Source organism: Phascolarctos cinereus, unplaced genomic scaffold (genome assembly GCF_003287225.1).
Source record: "Phascolarctos cinereus isolate Bilbo 61053 unplaced genomic scaffold, phaCin_HiC Scaffold_1;HRSCAF=81, whole genome shotgun sequence".
Classification (NCBI taxonomy): domain Eukaryota; kingdom Metazoa; phylum Chordata; class Mammalia; order Diprotodontia; family Phascolarctidae; genus Phascolarctos; species Phascolarctos cinereus.
In genome coordinates this window covers 233,410,583-233,434,250 of record NW_027555514.1, presented here as the reverse complement: position 1 = coordinate 233,434,250, position 23,668 = coordinate 233,410,583, and the positions used below count along the sequence as shown (strand labels likewise).

The window sequence follows — 23,668 nt, the reverse complement described above, 5'->3', positions numbered from 1 at the left end:
TTGTCTATTGATTTATAGAAGAGTTAAATGTTAAAGTAATCCTGGATCCTGGAAGTGTGGAATCTTCAAGCTTAAGCCCTTGAAGTCACAGAGAAAGGAGTCTAAATTGTTGGATTTGAAAGTACTTTACAGGTCACCTCTCTTAACCTTCTGACCAATGTGAGGATCCTTTCCACAACATTCCTGATAGGTCAGCATTCAGCCTGTGCTTGCACACCAGTCCCCCACCACCAAAAGCCCACTGGACATCTCCTAGACATGCCAAACTCAACATTTCCAAAATAGATCGTTATCTTTCCTCTTAAATCCACCTTTCTTCCTAAGTTCTCTGTTCCTGTCCACCATCATCCTAGTCACAGCCGCTCACAGCCTCTGAACTTGCCTTGACTCTGTCTGCCTTCTCTTATTCTTCCATATCCAATCAGTTGTCTGGTTGAGTCTCCCTCAACAATATTTCTCACATCAATCCCCTGCTCTCCACTCATATGGTCACCACCCTGGATTGCCCAGACTATTGCAATAACCTTCTTTACAAATATTATCTCATTTGATCCTCACAACCACCCCCATATTTTTCACCAATGAGGAAACTAATGCACAGAGAAGTTAAGAGTTTGCCCAGAGTTACAAAGCTGGTAAGAGTTTGAGGCTGGGTTTGAATGCAATAGCCCTCTAATTGGTCTCACTGCCTCCGGTCCCTCCACTCTAATCTTATTCCACCCAATTGCCAAATTCCTAGTCCTAAAGCAAAGATGGGACCATGCCATTTCCAGGCTCAAGAAGCTTTAGAAGCTTTATTACCTGGAGAATAAAATACAAACTCCCTTGTTTGCCATTTAAAACCCTTTGCAATCTGGTTCAATTTATCTTTCTAAACAGATTTCACGTTATTTCCCCTCGTTTACTCAATATTTCATTCGAACTGGCCCATTTTCTGCTCCATACATGCAGCATTTTGCAGGAGCAAGCTCATAGTAGCCGCAAAAGCCACTTGTTAAATTTTCAAAAATCAGCAAATACCATGAATCATGGTTTGCTTGATCATTTTGTTGTCTAGACTTAAGAAAGCTTTGGAGAAAATGTTAACAGTGCAAATTAAACTTAAAAGTGTGTCATAGGTACATTACCCCACCCCCTCCAACCCACGAGCTGGTTGTTTACCGGCCTACCACTGCTTATACACAATATTCTACTTCTAACCTTATACCTCCCACCTCCAAGTCTTCATATAGTTTTTCCTCCTACACGATGAATTCATTTCCTTCTCACCTCACTCCATTCAAGGGTCAGGCTCAAGTACTTTTTGCTGCAAGGGGCCTTTTCTGACTCTCTCTCTCTCCATTCCCAGTTGTTAATGGTCCTCGCCCCCTACTCCCATCCCCCTCCCCAACCGCTGAAATTGCTAAGACTTATATTTTGCATTTGTCTAATATCAGCTTATCCACGTGCACATGCTTTCCTCTAGCACACAGTAAGTTCACTGAGGGCAAGAACTTTGTCTTTTTTTTTACCTTTGTTTCCCCAGCACTTTGCATATAGTATGCACTTAATTAATGTTTGTTGAATTAAATTGAATTGGAAGTTACAAAGAATTGAATTTAGGCTTATTGAAGAAAAAAAAAATCTTCCAAATGAAAGCTATGCAGAACTAAAATGGATTACTGAGAGAGGAATGTGGTTGAGGTAGTGGATTCTGCCTGAAAGAAGGAAGACTCATTTTTTTAAAAACTGGAATTGGGCAAGAGGAATTGAATGATGTTATAAGGCTATAAGATGCCAAGACTCATCTTCCTGACTTCAAATCTGGTCTTATACATTTATTAGCTGTGTAACCCTGGGCAAGCCACGTAACCTTGTTTGTCTCAGTTTCCTCATTTGTAGAATGAGCTGGAGAAGGAAATGGCAAACTACTCTAGCATCTTTGTCAAAAACAAACAAACAACAACTGTCCAATGGGGTCATGAAGAGTTGGACATGACTGAAAAGACTCAGTAACAACATTAGAATGACTACTGAAGTCCTCTCTAAAGAGGCTGTGAATCTGTGACTCTATGACTACATCTTCATATTTGAGCACATCCCCACTAAGGCTCCATCTTTTTTTTTTTTAATGTGAGGCAATTGGGGTTAAATGACTTGCCCAGAGTCGCACAGCTAGTGAGTATTATGTGCGTGAGGTCAAATTTGAACTCAGGTCCTCCTGTCTCCAGGGCTGGTGCTCTCTATCTATTGCACCACCTAGCTGCCCCAGGCTTCATCTTTTTAAGCTAAGTGTAATTTCCTTCAATCATTCCTCAGAGGAAGGGAAAACTCATGTTGACCTTTAATGTGTGTTTGAGCATTCAAAATACATCTGTTAGTTGTGAGATATTAACTGTAAATCAGCTTGAGAAGAAAATTTCTACTAATGGCTCCATATAAACTTTTCTATACAATATGGCTGGAAAGGGTACCAGAACTCACATGACCATGTGAAAACTGTTCTTTGAAGTAATCACATTGAAAGGTGGTAGGCTTATTCTAACAATGTTTTCATTCCTTAGCATTCACTTTCGAGCCATTTACTGAATCAATAACACAAGAAGATGGTTTTACAATCCATGTTTTGTGTTTTATTTCTTAATCTCAAAAATCTATGCCCAAACTTGATTATTCCCCTCATTTACTTGACTTGGTCCTGAATAACTTCGTCACATTTCACAAAATGAAATTTATCTTCAAAGGAGGAACATTTGTCAACACTGAAGACATACAAAAAAGAGTTTGCTCAGCTTTTGAGGTCAATTCCCAAGGTGCTCCAGAAAATGTTTTAATCAGTGGAAGTATTATTGGAATTACTGTATGACCTTACAACACAACCGTTGTGAAGGGAGACAAAATATACCTCTAGATGTGAAAGATTTCATATGCTTGTTAAATCAGTCATGACTGGAATCTGTATGTATAATCTATCCAAATCTATGTTTTGTTGATGTGATTACTTTTTCACATTGTAGAATCCCAGAGGTGAAAGGGACCTCAGAGCTCCCTGCTCCAACTCTTTAATTGAAGCTTTAATCTTTTCAATGACATCCTTGACAAGTAACCGTTCCATCTCCGCTTGAACACCTCTGCTGTTGGGACAGTTTGTATTCCATCAGCCAACTGTTAAATTTTCAGTGTGAACATTCACATCTAGTAAACCAGCAAATGCTGAAATCATGGCTTGATTCATTGTTCTGTTGATTGTTTAGACTTAAGAAAGTGATGGAGAAAATGTTAATAATATGTATTAAGCTCAAAAGTCTGTTCTGTGTACATTTCTTCCCTTGGAGAGTTGGTTGTTAAACATTTATAGCATATCCCTGCTTATTCCCCTTTTTAGATGACAACTTCTTTGATAGCAAGGGCCATGTCATATTAATCTTTATCTCTCTTTTAGTATAGTGTTTTTTTTTTAAACCTAGTGGCATTTGATATAATTTGTTTGAATGAATTAATGGAAATACTAGTTGATAGAGAGGCTTCTCATGGTATGGAGAGAAGGCTAGGGGAAAAGTCTGGGCCTTATGTTAGAAGGAACACGTAGGAGGAAAAAAAACCCTTTAATTTATAGACTATTACACCAGGGCTAAAGAAATCATGACATATTTTAGGTATTTATGTTTCAGGGCCTCACAACCTTTTCAAGTAGGGCAGGAAATATTTCTCTTTTGCTAGGTCACAGGGGTTGTGGCATCTAAAAAAAGTAAAGCTCTTTTCTTGAGAAAAGAATAGAGTGATGAAGATGGCAAAGGGCCTTGAATGTCTTTCTGTCTTAGGAGCATCAATTGGAGATGCTGAGGAGATTTAGTTCTGGAGAGAGATGATTATAGTGGGGTCTAGTGGTTGGCTTTGAGCGTTTGAAGGGGTGGCATGTAGAAAGAGTTTACCCTTGTACTGCTTGACCTCAGGGGTAAGAACTGGGAGTAATGGGTAAAAGTTACAGAAAGATAGATTTTGTTTTAATTTAAGGAAAATGTACAGATAATCAGAATGATTCCAAAGTACAATGACTATCTTGGAAAGAAGAGGAAAGGACCACTTTCTCTTAGAGGTCTTCTTTTTCAATTTCTATTTATTTATTTTTAATATTCATTTAAATAGAATTGAGTTCCAAATTCTCTCCCTCCCTCTAGGCCCTCCCCCACTCATTGAGAAGGGCAGCAATATGATATCAATTATGCATGTAAACAGGGCAGCTGGGTGGTATAGTAGGTAGAGCACTGGACCTGGAGTCAGGAAGACCTGAGTTCAACTCCGGTCTCAGACACTTACTGGCTGTGTGACCCTGGACAAGTCACTTCATCCCGTTTGCCTCAGTTTCCTCATCAGTAAAATGGATTAGAGAAGGAAATGGCAAAACTTTCCAATATCTTTGCCAAAAAAACCCCCCAAAACCAAAACAAAAAAACCCAAAAGGGGTCATGAAGAGTTGGATACAACTGAAAACTTATTAAACAACAACATGCATACAAATATGCAAAATGTAGTTCCATATTAGCCATGTTGAAAAAAAAGGCAAGAAAAATAAAAGTGAAAAAAGTATGTTTCTATTTGCACTGAATCCAACAGTTCTCTCTTTAGAAGTGCATAGCATTTTTCATCATGGGTCCTTTGGAATTGTCTTAGAAGCGTCCCGACAAAAATCGCACAAATCTTTATTGAAAGCATGTAGAGAAGATTATTGTTCTGGTAAATTTTGGACTAGGTCAATGGTTCTTAAGCTGGGGTCCAAAAACTTGTGTTTTTTGGTGATTTTATTTCAATATAATGGGTTTCTTTGGTAATCCCGGTATTTTACTTACTATTTCTAATAACATGATTCTGAGAAGTGGTCAGAAGACTTCATTAAACTACCAGAGGTCTATAATGTAACAAAGGTTAGGAACCCCTGATGGTTTCTGAGATCCCTTCCAAAGTTGAGATTCCATACTCCTGGAATATGGAGAGAGAGAAAGGTGAAGCTGTCTGGGTTTTGTCACTTGGGACTACAAATGGGTAGATTTTTCCTGGTTTCCCTTTGTAGTAGTTCACAGACTTTGAGAATCTCTGACTTGGAAGGAAACTCATAGGTTGTTGTCCGATTTGGTCAACTCTAGATTGTGTGTGGCATTTCTTGATCATCGTGTGGCCTCCTTGCGTGGCTCTTTTTTTGAGTGATGTGTACAAGGCTTTTACAACAATGACGTCTTTTACAGAATGCCGTTAAAAACCCTCATTTTGTGGAAATGATGGCCTGACCATTACCAGTAAATTTAGAGTTGGCTTTTACCTAACTGCCACGTATGGTGAGATCAGTAATTTTTTTTTTTGATTGTGAAATAAGTTGTATAAAAATAGAGCGAGCAACGAGAGTGATCTTCCTATTTACAAGCTCGAAGTTATCTTTAGCTGCATCTCATTGGAGAAGCTTGGTGGGGAGGGGAGTTTACATATGTAGGTTATCCTTTATCATCTAACCAACCTGAAGTAACTCACGCTGCTAAGAGTGACACAAGGCCAGTGTCTGTGTGTGTGTTTTGGGTTGGGGTGGTGGTGGTGGTGGTGCGGAAATGCAAGTGCATTATATTTTGCGTTCTGGGCTGCTTTTTATCATTCTGCATTTGGTCATTGTTGAAAGCAAACCACCTAGTTCCACTACGGCCTGCTGTCATAAAGAAACCCTATCCAGAGTGATTGACATCCTCTTCATCAAGGCCATGAGATTCAAAGCATCTGTACCAGTGAGTATTAAACTTTGCTTGAATGAACAATGACCCAGAACATTGTCAGACATCATGGTATGTACTGGGTAGACCTCATCTCAATTTGTTCCATTGCAGGCAGACAGCATCAAAAACACAAAGCTGCTAAAAAAGAAAACCAAAAGTCTGTTCATGGTAAGCCTGGGAGTCCTTTCTTTTATTTTATTTTTCTATTTGTTTGGTATTTAGAGAATTAATCATCTAACCTTCAATCCCACAAGGGAAGCAATCCCTAACGACTAGAAGGGTGTTGCTAGGGCAGGATCCAGGCAAAACTTGATACTTCTTAGGAGATCAGTGCCTGTTCCTTCAGTCTCCCAGTGAAGTATTGATTGGAGGGGTGTCATAAGGGCAAGAACTGGCCATCAGTGGTAAGCTTAATGCAATGCCTCATTTACTTGGTTTATAGAAAAGCTGCCAATTTCGAGAGCAACTGCTTTCCTTTTTCATGGAAGACGTTCTTGGGCACCTTCCGTTTCCATCAAACAAAGAGATGGGCTTCATTGACGACTTTCGTAGTTTTGGAAAGAAACTGAATTACTGTGTAAGTATTTTCTTCAAAGCAAGGGTATTCTAATCTTTCTGACCCTACTTAGAACAAAGTCTAGGGCAAAGCCATTTGGGAAGATGTCTCCAAAATGAAGGGCTTTTCAAACTGAGGCTTTAGGCAATTGAAGGCCATAAGAACTGTTAATAATTGCATGATTTAAAAACTACATCAAATATCAATGCATAACCCATACCTTCCCTTTCTAGACCAAAATCTATGATCCTATATCACCTTAAAAGAATGAAAATTGAAATGTATTGGATAGAACTGTGAAAAAAATAGATACAATATTAATTACTTAGATGATCTCTAACTGTTCAAATATTTGAAAGGTAACTGTCATTTGGAAGATTAAATTCTATTCCTCAGGGTGCCAGAGGAAAGAGCTAGGGCCAATGAATGGAAGTTACAGGAAAGCTGATTTTAATTCAACTTAAGACTTTCCTAATAATTATAGTTGTTCCCAAATGGCTGCCATTGGAGATATGAAGGTATCTCTGGAGTTTTTTAAATGAAGGCATCATAGTCATTCACTGGAGATATGGTAGAAAGGATTCATGCTTCAGGCAGGTCTTGGTTTGACTTAATGAGTTCTGAGGTTAATTCCAAATCCAAGATTCTCTGAGTCAGTTTGCTTTTCTGGGCCATACTTCCTCATCTGTAAAATGATGGGGTTGAACTAGGTGATTCTCCAAGATCCCTCTGCCTCTGAAATTCTCTGATTCTATGAAATTTTTTTTTTGTCTTCACGCCATTATGGTCTCCATTTATTTATTTATAAATGCAAAAGTCAGGGAATATCAATTATGTTGCTTATCCTCCCCCTTCCCTGATATTGGTGATTTGGTTGATTTTTATGTGTCCCTATTGCAAAGAACTATGTGAGGGCCAAGTAAAAAGGTAAAGTCTAAATAAAACAGTTCAAATTCATACAACATATTTTCCCCTTCTTCACCTAAAGTTGTTATACTCAATGTGGTCACTGCCCAACGTGTCTTCACATTTGAGAGGTCAGAGGGAGAAGCACCCTACAAAAGCATCCACTGGAAGAGAAAGAGGATAGTGAAGATATGGATTACGTTAGGTGAAGACAGATGCCTTCATGATCACATGGAGCTAAGTTTTTGCTTTGGTGCTGCTAGATTTTGGAGTGTGCTTTTCTTATGTCCTAGAGCTTTCTTCAAAAATGCCAGGGACAGTAAAAGGGGGCTTGTTGTATTCCAGTCTTGACTTCCTGACATTGAATGGGACAGATGTCCTCCTCATGCCTTTTGCATTCAATAAGAGAGATGTTTGCCTAGAGTTAGAACTTCTTTCCTCTTGCTGCTCAGTTTAAGCCTCAGTAAATGAATCTATTAATCAATAAATACTTAATAGTGCCTACTATATACCAGGCACCGTGCTAAGTGATAAGAATACAAAAAGAGGCAAAAGACAATTCCTGCCTTCAAGGAGTTTACAATCTAATGGAATCAAAATAGGAAAAGCTGAGGACACATGGTGTCTTAGAAAGAATCCTGGTTCTAGAGTCAGAAGACCTGAGTTCCAGTCCTGATTCTGATACTGTCTGGTTGTGTAAGGGGCAGGAGGCTGGGCCTCCATTTCCTCATCTGTTGGATAAGGGGTAGATGTCACAAACTGTTGGTCTTGGAATTGGGCAGGCCTGAGTTCAAATCTTGCCTTAATACCTACCAGTTGAATGATCATCAGATACTTACTAGCTATGTGACCCTAGACAAGTCAATTAACCTTGTAGAGTCTCAGTTTTCTTATTGAGTAAATTGGATTAAATAATCTCTGAGATCCCTTTCCAGTTCTAAATTCTGTGGACCTTCCATGATCTTTTTTAAGCGTGGGCTAATCAGATAGGGAATCAAGTGTCCACAAAATTGGTTGCCTTGGTTTAGCCTATATATATGTTATTCATTATGTTGGTTATTGCATATCACAGTAGCTCGGCTCAACAGCTCACAGCCCCCTCCTTCTTACCCCAACCTGGGACCTCCTCATGGAGAACAAAAGGAGAACGGTGTGGACCAAGGGTCCTAATATTTAATGAAGGAAAAAAGAATAAGTAGCATCCTACCACTGCCATGAAGCCATTTTGAGACAGAGAGCAGATAACTGTAATTATTACTCTGCTAGATGGGGGCCGGACTATTCTACATTTTCCCTCTCTTTTAGAACCAGAGCTTAAGGGCTAACATCTTATTGGTTATATGGTAGATAAAGTTTTGTCGAGACATGGGCTGGACCAAATGGTCTACGGGGTTCTTTCCAACTCTGAAATTCTGTGATTCTCTTAGCTTCAGTTTCCTAATTTTCAAATGAGGATGATAATCCTTGTAGTATGCATCTCAGTGCTTTTGTGAGGCTCATCCGAGATAATGTGACTAAAACCCTGCTAAATGTTATCTATTAATATATATACAGGGTATGTCTATTGACATGGTGGGGAGGGGGCAGGAATCAAAGTAACAGGATCCCTGTGCTTGGTTTTATCCTTAATGAAGTTTTCTTGTTTCTGTTGCTAGATTACTCATCTTTGTCAAATATGACTGCCAGTATTCAAATATCAGTCAACTTCTGGTTTCAATGGCACAGAAAACTATGCTTCCAGAACTTTTTTCTTCCCTAATTTTTTTTTCTGAGAAATTTCATTTTCGAGTATATCTCAACCTGACAAGGCAACTATTCACTCTTGGCCAGGCTCTGCTTTAAGTTAATAATTACAAAGAGACAGCTCTTCCTTTCGTTTTTTAGGTTTTGTGGTTTGTGAATCCATTGGCTCCCCCTGATGGCAAAATTTTAATTCACACAGATTCAGTCCCTCCTGTACCCACTGTCACCTAGCTCTTGTCTTTCACATCAAATAGGATCACAGGACCATAAATTTTGAGCTGGAAGGAATCATAGGGACCATTTACTCCAATCCCTCATTTAGAGACAGTAATGATTTGCTCAGAGTTCCATGGCCAGTTTGTGACCAGGGTGGAATCAGATCTATCCCACCCCAAATCTGGACCTTCATACACTACTCTTTGCTGCCTCTGAAATGAAACTTCTCCTGCTGGCTAATCTTTCAACATCCAATGATCTCCTTGGTAATATTAGTAACCATTAGTTGAGCATATGAATTATTGAGTTTTACTGAGTATCAAGATGTAGCTTGCTGTGGTTGTCTGTTTTTTGTTCTCCAAGAGGACCATGACATCAAGGAGGTGATGCCATGACATGCAAGTGGATTGGGCAAAGTCACCAGCCTCACTTTCTCCTCTGGAGTCATCTAGGTCCAGTGACAAGATATAAATCAGGATGACCAGAGATCAGGGTTGGAGGGTACAGTTTCCTTCTACAAAGGGAGTTTTTGAAGGATTGCTGAGAGACAGTTTGAGAGAGGAGGACAAGGAGAAGGGAAGAGGGTGGGCCAAGATGTAGCACAATATTGGAGGGGGCAGGGGGAAGACCCAGAAGATTTATGTTCTGGTCTCAAATCTGATATGAATTAGCTTTGGGCAAATCAACTCATTTTTTGGGCCTCACTTCCTCATTTGTAAAATGAAAGAGAATAGACTGGATAAATGATGTTTTAGGTGCATTCCAGCTACCCTCCAGAAGCCTGGCTACCATATGGTGAATTATTTTCACTATAGACCCTTAAGAGACTGTGTACTAAGGATTAGCAGGGCTCCAATTGGATTATTAATGGGAGAACCCACACCAGTGTCATTGTGGATTTTTAATTAATGATAGCTAACACTTATAAGACGCAGCTAAGTGGCCAAGTGCACCCAGAGTCAGGAAGATCAAAGTCAACTCTGACTTCAGACTAGCTGTGGGACCCTGGGCAAGTCACTTCAACTCTGTTTGCCTTAATCCACTGGCAAAGGGAATGGCAAATCACTGCAATATCTTTGCCAAGAAAATCTCATGGACAGTACTGGTGTGCTATGGTGTACAGGATCAAGAAGAGTTAGACACAACTGAATGAATAACAAAGCACTTATAAATCACTTTAAGGCTTGCAAAGCACTTAAAAATATCTCCTTTGTTCTTCATAACAACTCTTGGAGGTAGGTATTCTCTTCTTCTTCTTCTTCCCATTTTACAGATAAAGCAACTGAGGCAGGCAGAGTTGAATGACCTGTCCAGAATACCATAACTAGTAAGTGTCTGAGGCCAGGTTTGAACTTGGGTCCTGACTCCAGGTTCATCCTCTGTTCACTACATCAACTTAAAACTAGTATCAAATATCAAAATCAAAATACTTAAGGCCAAAATGAAAATATGTAATAAAGTGTTATTTACATAGCTTATAGATTTCAGCAATAAGTACACAGTTAATGGAAGATTATGATAAGAAAACCTGTATGTTATTTTATTTTATGTCTTGACATAATGTATAGAGACCTGGCCTAGGAGGCAGGAAGTTCTGACTTCAAGCCCCACTTGTAACACATATTGACTGTGTCATCCTAGGAAAGTCACTTATCTCCTGGGTTCTTCACCTCTTTTGTGTCATCTGGTAGCCTTGGTGAAGCCTATGGACACTTTCGCAGAAAAAATGTTTTTAAATGTTTAAACAAATGTAGAATTTGCAAAAAAGAAATAAATTCTATTGAAATACAGTTATCAAAATATTTTAAAAAACCAAATTCACAGAAGACCATAAATTGCAGAGAAGGTGTTAACCTGCATTGGTGGAGAGTTTCCTCATTTGGGTGTTTCCTACACCAGTGAAATCGGTTTCAATTTCTAACCTTCTTACCTTGTTTACACTATGGTTCATGGTGTTTATAGGAGGCAGATTACCTTCAGTTTTCTAATTTTAGGTGTTTATTTTTTCCTCCTTGTGGATAAGAATTTAAGAGAAATTTACCACTATTTATTTCTGTATCTGTCATCTATTCTAGTCCTTTTGACATTCCCAATAAAACAATGCATATTAGTTAGTTTTTCAGTAGTGTCTGATTCTTCATGACCCCACTTGGGATTTTCTTGGCAGAGATAGTGGAGTGGTTTGCCATTTCTTTCTCCAGCTCATTTAACAGATGAAGAAACTGAGGCAAACAGGGTTAAGTGATTTGCCTAGGGTCACGCAGTTATTAAATGTTTAAGGCTGCATTTGAACTCAGATCTTTATTCCAGGCCCATCACTCTATCGACTGTGCCACCTAGCTGCCAACATTGTATGTACAATGTTTTTAAAAAACCCATTTGTTAATATGGATTTGAATAGTTCTGGATTTATGACCTGAAAAAGAATAACATAAATGTCTTAATTTTCAGAAGTTTTGCTAGCCATGACAGAGTTTCCTGATATAAAAGGCATTTTCTAAATCTATAAAATAATTGTTTATAATTTTCCATGGTCATTGAGATATTAAAGAAGATGCATTGATAGTTAGTCTGCAAACATTTGTTATGTGCTTATCATATGTCAGGTGCTGTGCTGAACTCTAGGAATACAAATGCTTGCAGAAAGAAAGTTAGTCCCGGCCGTCACAGAACTTACATTCTAAGGATGGGAGATAACACACAAAAGGAAGCTAAATACAGAAGGGGAAAACTGTGTGTGTGTGTGTGTGTGTGTGTGTGTGTGTGTGTGTGTGTGTGTGGTACCTAAGATGAAGGTATCTGGCATGGGGGTATGGTATGATTTATTCCCATCAGTTCCAAAATCTTCTACTAACTTTCTACTCCAATGCCTAATTGTGACATGGAGGTGACCCTCAGGCCAGCAGAGTGCTAACTTCAGTAGGTCTTAGTCCTCTGGAAAAGCTTTGATTATAAGTCTGGGCTCCTACTCTGCATCTGTCAACGGACACCCAAGCCAGCTAAGACTTGTTATCAGAGAGCTGGCCACCAGGTGGTGATGTTTTGTATTTTTTTTTTTCAGTATCAGAAATTCAAGATTTGAAGAATTGAAATATTGAAATAGGGAAACATTCCCATGTGTGTCTCCATAACCCTGCCTTGTGTTCTACTACAAATAATATGATCTATGAGGGTAGGGAGTGCATTTTGCTCCTTTTAAAAAGTATTTTTAATTTATGGAAAAAACCAAACATTTCTATAACAGTACAAAAAAGATGATGGTACATGAATGCAAATTTACTATGTATGACTTATTATTCCTTTCAAATATATGGCAAAAGTATGAAGTAAACTTCTTTTTTTATTCTTTTGACCCTAGAGATGGCTTTAGATACAAATAGGTGTGTATATATATATATATATATATATATATATGTATATATATACACACCTATTTGTATTATATATACATAGATATGTAAAACTATTCTTCTATTTGTCAGCTTTTTCTCTGGATGCAGATAATGTCTTTCTTCATATGCCCTTTACAGCTAGTTCGAGTATTTATAATAGACTATTTTGTTCTCCTTTAAAAATATTATCTCATTTTGTTCTTCACATCAACCCTGGGAGCATGGTGCTACTGTAATTCTCGTTTACAGATAAGGCAGATAGAGTTAAGTGACTTACCCAGGGTAGCTCAGCTGGTAAATGCCACAGCTCTCTGGACATGATAGGTGACTGAGTAAATGTTTATTGAATTGAATGGACTTGTGTAATTTATTCTGAAGCAAGGTGCTTGCTAGTAAATAGAATATCTGTAAGAGTTTGCCTTTCTTGTGGTAGGTTTGGTAAGACAATTGTAATATCATCTGCAAATGGGCTAATAAGATAGGAAACAATATCAATGTTTATAGTTGTCATTTGGAATGATAGCAACTGTTTACGGTTTGGCCGATGAAGGAAAAATAGTAGTGAGAGCAGCCCTATCTCATTCTCCTCTTAGTTGCAAAATCCAAAGGAACACTTGTGTGTTCCTTATGTAGACTATTACTTACTTAGGAGAAATTTCCCCTACTCCACTGCTTTTTTTCCCTCTTCTTATTCATATGGTGCTATACATTCCAGTCCATATTGCAATTTTTTTCTCTTCTTACTCCTGTCCAGGGGTATAGTCTTATGGGCTATACCCTAGTCCATAAGATTGAATTTCCTAGAATTTGTGTGTAGCGACAGGAAGAAAGTATAAGTTCAGAAAAACTACTCCAGAGTAGGGGAATTGGAAATATATATATATATATATGAGATACAGTATGGCATATAGGGTCAGTGTTGGAGTCATGAAGAACTGGGTTCAAGTCTCTCCTTTGACAGCAAGCTGCGAGTCCCTGAACATGTCACTGAACTTTTCAGTGCCTCAGGCGTTTCTAATTTGTAGATGAGTTACTGATAGGCATTGATGGAGAATTTCTATGCTGGTAGTTTCCTACATAGAAGAAATCTAGACATTAAAATAGAAAAACTGAAAGTCTTCTCCTTCCATGGAGATGGAGTTTAAGCTTTTGATCTAGTCCTTAACTAAAATCCTCTAGGGCTAGTTTGGTCTATGATCACTACATGCCACCATGTTTTGCTCCCTTGCTGCCCCAGAAAAAAATGGTGTCTTTCACCCAAGAATGTCTTTTCTTCCTCCTGCCCATTTGGAATTGGTCCAATTTGGACTGTCTAGATTGAGCTAATAGGTCTGTTCTTTAAAGTGGCTGATCATTCTCAATCAGGATTAAAAAAAATTTCGTGCTGGATTCTTGGTATTTTAACCATATTATCGTGGTATATGCCTCATTAGTAAGTTAACCTTTTAGTCATTCCTCTTGGAGTAGCTTGACTTTAGGGGAAGCATACCAAGCTTGTGACCACGCCATTTCTTAGTGGTCAGTAAGTGAACTTACAAATCATCACCTTATAACTGAGCCTACCAGTAATCATATCTGATCAACTTGGGCATTAAAGATTATCTCAGAATTAGGAATTTTATTTCGACTGAGAATACACTTTTAGATGCAAGTCCCACTTCTTCTGGTATACTTTTTTTTTGGTAGGATGCCCTTCTCCCTTTAAGTTATAATTTGCCTTTGCTAGTGATTTTTATTCATTGCTAAGTGTGGGTTGGGGGCAGGGGAAGGAGGCCTTAAGATACGGTGAGGCCACTATTGGGGAGGGATAAGGAAGGGACCAAGCTGGGGTGGAGCTCACTTGAAATATAATCACAGAAGAGGAAAGAGGGGAAAGAAATTGTTTAACTAATTATTCTTGTTGATTAGATACAAAGTTTAGTAGGGTCTAAACTACTGAAAAAGTTGCAAGCACTATCAGAACACATTAAATTTTGACACCTACAGAATCCTGAGACATAGCCCCATAAATCTACCTTTACCTATCTATGGAGGGGGCTGTGATGTAAAAGGCCTACAAAACAGGTTATCTGCATCTATGTTGCTCCTTTTTGGTTTATACAATTCACCCCCATTTACAATATACATCATTTCATAGCTGTCAAGTGTAGGTGGTACAGTGGATAGAACACTGGGCCTGGAGTCAGGAAGCTCTGAGTTCAAACCCAGGGCAAGTCACTTAACCCCTGTATGTATCAGTTTCTTGTCTGTAAAATGGGGACACACTGGAGAAGGAAATGGCAAGCCAATCTAATATCTTTGCCAAGAAAACCCCATAGGCATGGTCCATGGAGTCATGAAAAACTGGACACCACTGAATGACTGCACAATAATATAGTTATTAAGCTTGGTTATCTAACTTTCTCTGATATCGAACTGGTCATTTGTTCATTGTTTAGGCCCTTCCGGATCTATTTTTTTTTTGTGAGGCAATTGAGTTAAGTGACTTGCCCAGAGTCACATAGCTAGTGAGTGTTATGTGTCTGAGTCCGAATTTGAACTCAGATCCTCCTGACTCCAAGGATGGTGCTCTATCCACCTAGCTGCCCTCTGGATCTATTTTTTTTTTTTAAAGAGGCCATTCTTTGCCTCACTTCTTATTAAGCTTTAATCACTGAATGGGCTTTGCCTCGGTCAAACTGAGACCGGTTGAAGACCTTGCTTGAAAAGGCCAAGGTTCCCCAATGCATCCTGGGCCATCTCCGGTCATCCTGATATATCTATCTATCTATCTATATATATATATATCTATCTATCTATCTATCTATCTATCTATATATCTAACTACTGGACTCACATGGCTCTGGAGGAGAAAGTGAAGCTGGTGACTTTGCACAGCCCTCCTCACTTAAATCCAATTCATTTGCATGGCATGGCATCACCTCCCTGTTGTCATGGTCCTCTTTGAGAAGGAAGGACAAACAGCAGTAGTGTTAAGATAGAAGTCAATGGATTATCTGTCTATATCTGGAATTGTGTTCTATGCACACAGTCTCAAAATGTTTTTAGTGATACCATACTTCAGAGCCTTAAACTCTAATTTGTGAGTAAGATAATGGATCTCATGGTCAGTGATTTTCCCTGGATAGAAATTATATTAAGTTCCCAGTAGCTATCACTTTTCTGATATGAAATTTCCCCTTTGGAAGTGCAGTAGTGTTATTGAAAGAAAGATGGATTTGCAATTGGAGTTATTGTTATTCAGTCATATTAGACTCTTTGTGACCCCATGGATTTGTCCATAGGGTTTTCTTGGCAAAGATACTGGAGGGGTTTGCCATTTCCTTCTTTAGCTCATTTTTTAGATGAGAAAACTGGAAATTCCTTGGAGCACCTGCTGAAATTGGTAGATTTTTCCTGGAGAAATGAAAGCATTCTTCTCCTTACCTTCTTCTGCTAAGGGAGCCTAATAACACCCTCTGAGAACTGCTGATTGCTCAGCAATGACAGTAGCATAACTTGGTTTATTGCCAAAAGCCTTGGGCTTCAAATTACAGGACCCAGATTTGACATTGACATAGCACTTTCTCCCTTCTAAGGCTTATTTCCCTTATCTTTAAAATGGAGACAATCATATATGGAATACCTATCCTACAAGATAGACAAATTGGGATGAAAATGCTTTGCAAACTTTAAAGTGCCAGAGAAACATTAAGCTATTACAGGAATTTCATGGCAGGATCCCATTGGGGTTTTCCTTTTTTTTTTCCCTTCTGTATTTTGACTAGATCGCCTAGGCCAGAGGTGTCAAACACACTTTGTGGGCACCACATGTGGCCCCCTGTGTTCCCAAGCATGGCCCAACCAGATCAAAATGTCATTGAGAGGCAATTAAAAAAATAAAAATATAATAGGACGTGAAAACGTTAATATGTGGTTTTCCAAGTCGACATGTAGCCTGCAGGGATCTTGTGTATAGTTTAACGGCTGCCATTTCTACCTGAGTTTGACGCCATTGATGTAGGGCATTCCAGGCACTTAATAAAAGCATAGAGTCAGGAGAAGGAATGTCAGATGGTACAGTGGATAGAGCACTGGGTCTGGATCAGGAAGATCTGAGTTAAGATCTAGCCTCAAACATCACAAGCTGTGGGGCTCTGGTTAAGTCACTTAACCTCTGCCTCAATTTCCTCATCCATAAAATGGGAATAATAGCACCTTCTTTCCAGGGTTGTTGTGAGGACCAAATGAGATAATATACGTAAAGTGCTTAGCTCAGTGCGTGGTTTGCAATAGGTGATACATAAATGTCAGCTGTTATATATGAGGAACAGTGAGGAGGACAGTTTACTAGGAGCAGAAGGTGTGTGAAGTGGATCAAAAGAGGTAAGTATGAGTCCAATCACAAATGACTTCAAATGCTAAAGGCATGGGCTAAGATTTTATGTTTTATGTAGAGGTAATAGGGAGTCATTGAAGATATTTGAATATGGGAGTGATAGTGAAATGGTCACACCTGTGCTTTAGGAATATTGATTGGGCAGCTGTGGGGAAATTGGATTGGAGAGGCAAGAAACGAGAAAAATGGAGAACATTTAGGAGAATGTTATGCTAGTCCAGGAAAGAGATCATGAGGACCCAAACTAGGGTTTTGGAGAGAGGTGAATAGATGCCAATATGCTGTGGATGTAGAACTAGCAAAACTCAGTAATTGATTGCATATGGGGGTTGAAAAAAAAAGGGGTGAAAATCAAGGATGACTCCAAGGTTGCAGACCTTGGTGATGGAAAGATGGTGGTGTCCTCAATAGAAATAGGGAAGATTGGATGAGGTATGATAGTTTCTCAGGAAATATGAACTCCATCTTGGGCATGTTGAATTTGAGATGCTTATGGGACGTGCAGGTGGAGATTTCCATTGGGCCATTAGATAAAAAGGACTGGAGTTTTGATAGGCTGAAGACTATTCTGTGGTTCAGTGGTTACCTTCAAAGATAGGGATAAGCACTGGACATGTTTCATTGATACAAGGAACTCCTGGGTGAGGAAATTCTCTCTACCAATGCAGACCAGCCCCTTCATGGTCATTTATAGTCTTTGAGAGTGTCCTAGAACATCAGAGGTTGAGTGACTTGCCCATGATCACATAGACAATATGGGTCAGAGGCAGGATGTGAACCCAAGTCTTGCTACCTCCTGTGCTTTCTATCAGCTATATCATGCTTCATTCAAAGTTTCAGGGAAAAAATGAGCATGATCATTACAAACACTCTTGGTCATAGCACTCACAGATTTCATGTTGGAAGGAGTCACAGCCTTATAGTCAAAGTTCAGAAACAGAGCTTTGTACAATGGTGCAAGTGTGGACTCCATCCAGTGGCACTAGTCGGAATTGAATGGCCTGATCCCTGGATTTGGAGTCTAAAGAAGTGGGTTCAGGACCTTACTCTGCCATTCAACAGATTTGTCATCTTAGGCAAATCACTTAACCTCTCAAGGGCTTGGTTTATCTCAGCTGTAAAATATGGAGGATTGAACCAGATAAGGTCACAGATCCCTTCCACCTCTAATGTTCTATGATTGGGCTTCTGCTGTGTATTCCATTTCTCTTTTCCCCCCTAAATATCTTCCCTACTAAAATCTAAACAACTATGATATGGTTTTGTATTGCATTTATATGACATATGGCATATCCCTTTTGGTACTTTGTCTTAGATCCTTGTATCTAAGAACCTGCTTGTACTTGAGGAATAGGGAAGGCAGATTGGGCTTTTCTTCTTGTTTTTTTTTTCCAGTAAGTTTTTATTGATATCTTCTGTTTCTTAACTCATCATAGTAATCCTCAGTATCCTTTCCTCTTCCCTTCCCTGATGGCCATCCCATATAACAAATAGTAATTTTTTAAGGAGGAACCCCCCCAGCATAACTGATTGATATGTTTAAAAAGTCTGAAAACATGTGCAATATGTAACATTTGGGGACCTCCCACTTCCGTGAAAGGGGGGGGTTTGGGGTGTCTTCTCATATTTCCTCACTGGAGTCCTGCCTGTAATTTTGTTACATTCACTTTTGGTTTTTTTTGGTGTGTTTTTGCTCTTCCCATTCACATTGTTTTAGCCACTATCTTTTGTTTTCTTGACTGAGTTTACTTTACTCTGTATCAGTTCATCTAGAGCTTCATCACATATGTAATTTGTTACAGCATAATAATATTCCATTGCATTCATGTACCAGAATTTGTTTAGCCACCCCTCAATCAATAGGCATCAACTCTGTTTCCAATTCTTTGCTATCCTGAAAAGTGCTGTTATAAGTATTTTTGGGTTTTATGGGGACTTGCTTTTATCGGTAGCTTCCTTAGGGTATAAGCCCAGTAATGGAGTCTCTGGTTGATCGGATATGGACAGTAGATTGGGTTTTGATGATAAAATTTTGTGTGTGTGCGCTCATACACGTGTATGTTTGTGCTGATCATCTTTGGGACTTCTCTTTCTCCTTCTCTCCCCTTCTATCCCTCCCTCCTTTCTTCTCTCTGTATCTTCTTTCCTTCCTTCCTTCTCTAGATAGCACAGTGGATAGAGTTCTGGGCACAGACTCAAGAAGACTCATCTTTGTGAATTCAATTCTGATGTCAGACACTTACTAGCTGTGTGCCTGTGGGCAAATCATTTAATCTAGTTTGCCTTAGTTTCCTCATCTGTAAAATGAGCTGGAGAAGGAAATGTCAAAACACTCTGCCAAGAAAACCCCACATCAGGTCATGTAGAGTTGGATATGACTGAAACAACTAAACAACAGTGACAATTTTTTGACTTCAGGTCCAGTGCTTTATCCACTGAGCCAAATCAAGGACACTTGGTTTGATTCTCAATTTCCCACTTCTGAGGTTTTCAGGCCCTCTTTAACAAAAGTTATCTGTTTCTGGTTGCCTTCTCAGTTTCCCTGTGCTCCAAACACTGGGAGATGAAGCCCATTACCAGGATTAAGGCAGTATTTTACAAGGTAAGCATCTCCATGATTGCCAATAGACTTTGTTTTGTCAACATGAATCACTTCCACATTTAACATAAAACCTTATCTGCAGATTGGAAACAAGGGAGTCTTCAAAGCCATCAGTGAACTTGATATCCTTTTTCCCTGGATAAAAAATTACCTAGATGGCATTAAATAAGACACCACGGACATTATTTTTAAAATGTACTGACAAGTACCAGTGGAATAAATTTATGAAAGTACCTTTCTCTGATTTAATTGAAACTTTTCGTGTATGTGTGTGCACTTAGTATTGAGAGAAAGTTAGCTATGGCAGCAATGGCCTGGGTGAATAAAGATTTGGAGATGTTATCATTAGCATCTTTCTGTAATCATTAACTATGAAGGGTTTTATAAAATTTATTTATTTTCTACTTTATTTTCCCCCAATTACACATAAAAATAATTTTCAACATTCATTTTCAAAACTTTGAACTCTAAATGAAGGGTTTTTTTTAAACAATTAACTTGTTTTACATTTTGAAAGTGCTATATAAACACAAATTTCATTGCAGGACTTTCATTTGAAGGCAAACATTGGAATAACCTCATTTCAGATTATATGAAAAAGAAAACAACACACAGAGAAACTCCACACTCTACTATTATGTAGACGGGGCTGGTTTAAGAGGACGGTAGCCAGCATTATTAACTCTTCTAGTGGAAAGTTGGTAAATGTGGCTAGCCTTCATTCTACCATTCTAGTTACAGAGCCATGTTTAAAGCAAATAAATGTCTGCTTCTCTTCCACGGAGAGATGTCCATGACAACATGCTAGAATTTCAATATGATTATAAAGTTTAGCAAATACTGTGATAATCAGGGGAGTTAATAGCCCACTGGAGTATAATGATTGCTTTCAGAGATGGTTAAAATGATGCTAAAGACAACCAAAGCTTTTGCATTCTATACAACTAACAGCTAAAGGAAATTCTGTTGTAGCAAACTTGAAGGACTGTGTGACCAAATTCTTTTTTTCTTCAGCCAAACTGCCTAATGTATGTTTTTTTAGTGACACTGAATTCATGAAGACACATTTTCTGTAGGGTTACTATTGTTTCAATTTACATAACATCCTCAATGGAGAATATCCTTAGGACGATAGGCCTAAGGGGGGACATCGGCTGCCTCAAGGGCCTCAGGTGAAGCTTGTCTTTGGTAATCTGCCGTCATGCCTTTTCAACTTCTCCTGTATTCTGGTATGTGCTCCCCTCTCCCTCATTCCAAGTGGAAGACCTCCTGATGCCTTCAGCCTGCCACTTCAACTGGGCCTGCCTGAGTGTCTCATGCTCCAGACTTCTCCCTCCTCTCTTTTCCTCGGTTAAAACTCTCCTTAGCTTAGCTAGATGTAGGCAATAGGATCACTAGGACTACGCTAACAGATTACATTTGTGCAATACTTGATGGTTACAAAACACTTTACATACACTCTTTCATAACAACCCTGTGAGGTAGATAGTAACAAATACTTACAATTTACAATTTATAGATAAGAAAATTTAGAATTTCTTAAGCTCTAAGTTTTGCCCAGATTGGAGCCGGATAAACAGTAGAGGTGAATGGGATTTTTCTAAATCAGAGGCTTTCTACTGCTCCAGCCAATGTGATGATACAAGTTAACGCTTGATGATAAGTTTAATGCTACAGAGTATTCACATTTTAAATAAGGTATTTGCTAACCCAAATGAAATCCTCTGGGAAGTTGTAACCTAACCGCTACCTGGGTACCCCTGCCTCACTCAAATTCAATTCATATGTAAGTCAAAACATCACACTAGTGAGGTCATGGGTCCTGTTTGAGAATGAAGGACTACCACCACCACCACCACCCACCACCAACAATAACCTTGGTGCCCACAGTACAAGCTACCACTGGGAAAATTCTTGCCCTCATCAGCAAACTCAACTCCTGTCCCCCAGATTACCTCATGGTTTCTGGCTGAGGCTCCCAGGCAATGATCAGAAAGACATTTTGCCCCATCCCCACTCTCCCCCTCCCATTTTTTTAATTTTGGGTGAGACAAAGTGAATCACACAAGATGAACAAGTAGTGATGGGCTATGATCTATATTATTTCCAAGGGCACTCTTCTTTCAAACTTCTCTATTACTGTGGAGGGGATCTCTTTCCTTTCAGTCACTCAGGTTCACAATCTCAGTACCATCTTTGATTCCTCTACCGTTTTCCCTCACCCACAGATTCAATCCATTGCCAAATCTTGTCATGTCTACCTCTATGACATCTCTCAAATCCGATTGCACTCTCTCACAGTCACCATTTTATAGTTCAAGCCCTTGTCATTTATTGCCTGGAATATTGCAATAATATCCTAATTGGCTTCCTTGGCTTGAGTCTTTCCCCTCTCTCCCTTGCTGCCAAAGTGATTTTCTTAAAGTACAGCTCTGACCATATTACCACCCGCCACCCCATTCAATATACTCCAGTGACTTCCATTCGATCTAGAAGCAAATATTTTATCATCCTTATCTCAGCCTTTTAAATTCCTATTCTTGTATAAATTTTCTAATTTATGTAATTATTAGTACAGTAGCACATATATACAAGTTATAAATAAGAAAATATACATGTATTTGAGATACATGCCACCATTGTTTTTTTTTTTTTTTTAGCTATAACGGTTTGTGATCAAAAAAGTTTAGCCACCTCTGTTTTAGGCATTTCTTCCTCCACGTCTTTCCACTCCATTTTCTCTGAAGGGAGGAGTCATTTCCTATCTGGTCTCTAAGAAGAGGGGAAAGTTTGATGATGATACATGTTAACCCTTGACAATTTGTGAAGTAGCCAAAGTAGATCTCCCTGTTCTCTCTTTAATACTTCATTATCTACTGATATCCTCTTCTCTAATTTGTGAGTAAAGGTTTTTAATACAATGCAACACAATTTACTGCAATGCAACACAGCTGTACAACATGATATAATATTATACCATACGATGTGATAGGAATTAATTTATTAAGTACCTACTACGGGCAGAACACTGTTAGGTGCTATGAGAGAGCAAAATATAGATGCCATGATCCCTGCCCTCATAGAGCACACAATATACAATCAGAAATGATACCTGAATGGATGCCTGTAATACCCAATGTTGCCCAACAAGAGAGTGAGTTAGATTTACAAATCATAATGCTATGGTGTATCTGAGAGGAAATAATTTTGCCAAATGGGAAAACCAAGGAATGTTCAGAGAAGAAAGTAGCACTGAATTTCAGCTTTAGAGAGTAAATAGAAATCCAAAAGGTGAAGAAAGAAAGGGAGTTCAATACACATACTAAATCCTAATCCTGGCTAAAAAAAACCCCACATTCATATTCTGTAGTTTGTTCCATCAGACTGATTATAGCGCTTCTGAGGGAAAAAAAGAAATGGATGATCTACATACTGACTATACTATAACAGAAACACTATCTGTAAACATGTACAGAACAATCACTTCTGAAGGGTCCATGGAAATAGTGTAACTGGTCAAGTTAATGTAGACATTTAAAAAATGATCAATAACAGATGTTTATAGTCTGCACAATCTTTTATTTTTGTTTTTGCATATACCCTTGAATATCTCTGTGTTGCACAGTTAAGTTTATAACAAATTAAACAATTTTATAATAAATTAAACCATTCATGCAGTTCAAAAGATAACAAGGGTATTGACTTTTCATTTCATGAGAGGTGACTTAGAGTATTTGAAATGGCTCTCACAGGAAAGAGCGAATAGGTACAACTAAAGTAGGAGAGGGGGATAGAGACTGATTTTGGCTTAATATAGGTAGAGGAGCATTCCTATGTTCCTAATGATTTGAACTATGGAAATATGTAATGGGATGTTTCCAAATGTTCACCCCTAGTGGTCTTCAAGTAGAAGTTGGAGAACATTCCACTTCTGGTATGGATTGGACTAGATAGCCCTTGAGGTCCATTCTACATTCCAGATTGGAATAATTATGCAACATTACATAAGTTTTTATCCTGTGGGTCTTTGCTTTGTAGTGATAACATTCTTCCCTGTCATCTAACAGATGCCTGAACTTTTATTATTTTCACAAACAATAATAGCTACCATTTTATATAGCATTTTAAGATTTACATGACACC

At 38.7% G+C, this 23,668-nt stretch overlaps 1 protein-coding gene across 1 annotated transcript; it reads left to right on the top strand.

The window, feature by feature from the left end:
* Positions 1-5,407: 5,407 nt before the first annotated feature.
* IL26 (interleukin 26) lies at positions 5,408-19,758 on the top strand. The gene is made up of 5 exons (XM_020990309.2): positions 5,408-5,744; positions 5,844-5,900; positions 6,175-6,309; positions 19,418-19,525; positions 19,608-19,758. The coding sequence occupies exons 1-5, from the start codon at positions 5,574-5,576 to the stop codon at positions 19,692-19,694; spliced, it is 558 nt and encodes a 185-aa protein (XP_020845968.1). The 5' UTR covers positions 5,408-5,573; the 3' UTR covers positions 19,695-19,758.
* The last annotated feature ends 3,910 nt before the right edge of the window (positions 19,759-23,668 follow it).

Coding starts and splice junctions, on each gene's coding strand:
- IL26 (XM_020990309.2), top strand. CDS start 5,574: ATGCAAGTGCATTATATTTTGCGTTCTGGGCTGCTTTTTATCATTCTG. Junction 5,901..6,174: donor AAACCAAAAGTCTGTTCATG/GTAAGCCTGGGA, acceptor CTTGGTTTATAG/AAAAGCTGCCAATTTCGAGA. Junction 19,526..19,607: donor TTAAGGCAGTATTTTACAAG/GTAAGCATCTCC, acceptor CCTTATCTGCAG/ATTGGAAACAAGGGAGTCTT.